This window comes from Pollachius pollachius (genome assembly GCF_949987615.1).
Source record: "Pollachius pollachius genome assembly, chromosome: 4".
NCBI lineage: Eukaryota > Metazoa > Chordata > Actinopteri > Gadiformes > Gadidae > Pollachius > Pollachius pollachius.
In genome coordinates, this window is record NC_136937.1 from 1,330,054 (window position 1) to 1,332,553 (window position 2,500).

Here is a 2,500-nt window from a genome sequence, read left to right on the forward strand (position 1 = left end):
TGTGTGTGTGTGTGTGTGTGTGTGTGTGTGTGCGCGCGTGTGTGTGTGTGCCTGTGTGTCTCTATGTGTGTGCGTGTCTCTGTGTGTGGGTGTGTCTGTGACTGTGTGTGTGCTTGTGTGCGCCCGTGTTTGTTTGTGTGTGTGTTTATGTGTGCGTGTGCGTGTGTATCTGTGTGGGTGCGTGTGGTTCTCTGTGTGTGTGTGTGCGTGTGTGTTTGCGTGTGCGTGTGCATCTGTGTGGGTGCGTGTGGTTCTCCGTGTTTGTGTGTGTGTGCATGTGTGCGCGTGTGTGTGTGTGCGTCTCCTAGGTGACGCGTAACGTGATGCGTGCCAGCTTGCCGCTGCCCCCTGGCGACATCTACAACCTGACAGTGACGGCGTGCACGGAGCGCAGCCGAAACACCTCCACGCCCAGTATCATCAAGCTAGGTGACGCACGCACGCACGCACGCACGCACACACACACATATACACACACACGCACGTACGCACACACACATATACACACACACACACACACACACACACACATGCACGCACGCACGCACACACACATATACACACACACACGCACGCACACACACATATACACACGCACGCACGCACGCACACACACACACACACACACACATATACATACCTACCTAAACACATACACACACACACACACAAAAACGCACCCACACACACACACGTACATACATGCATACATACATGCACACACACACCTACACACACACAAACAAACAAACAAACAAATAGACACATACACAGACCCAAACAAACACACATATACATACTTATCCATACACGTCAACATGGTTACAAATACCAATAATAATACATATGCACAGACAGGCATACACATACACACACACGCACACATACATATACAAACACAAACTCACACTTACATATTCCAACACACACATACGCCACACACATACATGCATAGATATACACACACAAGCATATACACACACAAACGGAAATACTCAGAGATACAACAGGAACTTTCTTAGCATCATAAAATGAGGTCAGAGGGGAGGTCACTCAAACTTTCTGTACATACACACATAATTATACCTGGATGTGCAGAGGAAGTCTAATTCTGACTCCTTTTTTCTAAGCTATCCAAGCTATTCAACCAAACCCACTTTCATGAATATTATTCATCCAACCTGTTCTAACATTTACATTTCACTTCCTCTTTTTACGGTTTATTTCCAACGCAGAGAGGAAGTGATCAACTGTGTCCAACCGAAAATATCTTCCAAATAGCTACACTCTCCCCCTCCGATAACACTCCTTCTTTCTGAATTCAGCAGTGAATTCTGGGTAAAGTAGACGAGACCATTTCCGTTTCCCAGTTGTGATTAGTTACGCGGCCGTGTTCCACTGTGTCTCGTCTCTCCAGCTTTGACCATAGGCTCCTTAATGCTCTCAGCCTCAGTAAGTCACCGTGGGTAAAAGCGTCTTCCTCTAAACATTCCTAACGTTCCGCCGTCTTCTCCCTCCAGAGCCAGCGCCCCCGCGGTCTTTGTACGCCGTCAACGCCACCCACTCGTCCTTCACCCTGCTGTGGAGCGTGGATGGGGTAGTGGACTACTACCAGGTCCTCTGCAGGCCGGCCAGACCCAACACCGAGGCCAAGGTGAGCTCCGGGACCACCCCGGGAAGAGACCGGGGCTCTGTTGGGTTGTTGAGGCAGTTGGGTTGTAGCAGTGGATCCTCAAACGCTGAAAAGGTTGGATAGTCTTCCTGGGGTCTCACCCATGACAACATGAGATGTAAGCAAAGGATTTGAGTCATTTTAATGAAATTTAGACTAAGACAAAATAGCATGAGTATATCCTTATACCGTCCATCAAATTAAAAGGCTTTGAAAGACTTTTAAAAGAATTTGTTTTAGAATAACAAACAGACTGATGTAATTATAAGAATGAAAAACCGAAAGTAAGTAAACAAAAGTAAAAACATCCCTTAATTACTTTCGGTTTCTGCATATTTTCGTATATAAGATATAGAAAGATATTTCAGAACAAAGAATGTTGAGATAAAAAAATAAATAATAATCATAATTTCCTTCCTGTTGATTTACATTGAGTCAGCGTTCCTATTTCTGTTCCTCTTAGCTCTCTGCCCAGGGCTACACAAATTAACTTGGCTTTACGTGGCTTTTCAAACCTGGCAGCTTTTAAATCTGGACTGTCAGCAGGAAATCACATTATCCTTTGAAGAATGTTAAAACAAATACCACTGAATAGAAATGCTTCAAACCGAAGGCAGCCCGAGCCAGAGATTCTGAACTTTGATTGGCAAAACAGACGCACAAATCACATCAAATCTGTGTTTGGACAAACAACAAATATGTTATTTAATTATATTCCCTCCCTGTCCATTAAAAAATGATCGACCATGCACGATACACGTTGTTGTATCGCCATGCCGATACTTGCAAATAAAACGGACCAATCTATTTGCTAACATGAGCGTGCTA

General features: G+C 44.8%; 1 protein-coding gene across 1 annotated transcript in view; it reads left to right on the top strand.

Moving 5' to 3' along the window:
* Positions 1-2,500, top strand: part of ptpro (protein tyrosine phosphatase receptor type O) — a 55,854-nt gene that overhangs the window by 38,611 nt on the left and 14,743 nt on the right. The window contains exons 12-13 of the mRNA XM_079735613.1: positions 309-429; positions 1,521-1,654. Of these exons, the coding sequence (XP_079591739.1) occupies positions 309-429; positions 1,521-1,654 (255 nt within the window). The remainder of the gene's footprint in view (positions 1-308; positions 430-1,520; positions 1,655-2,500) is intronic.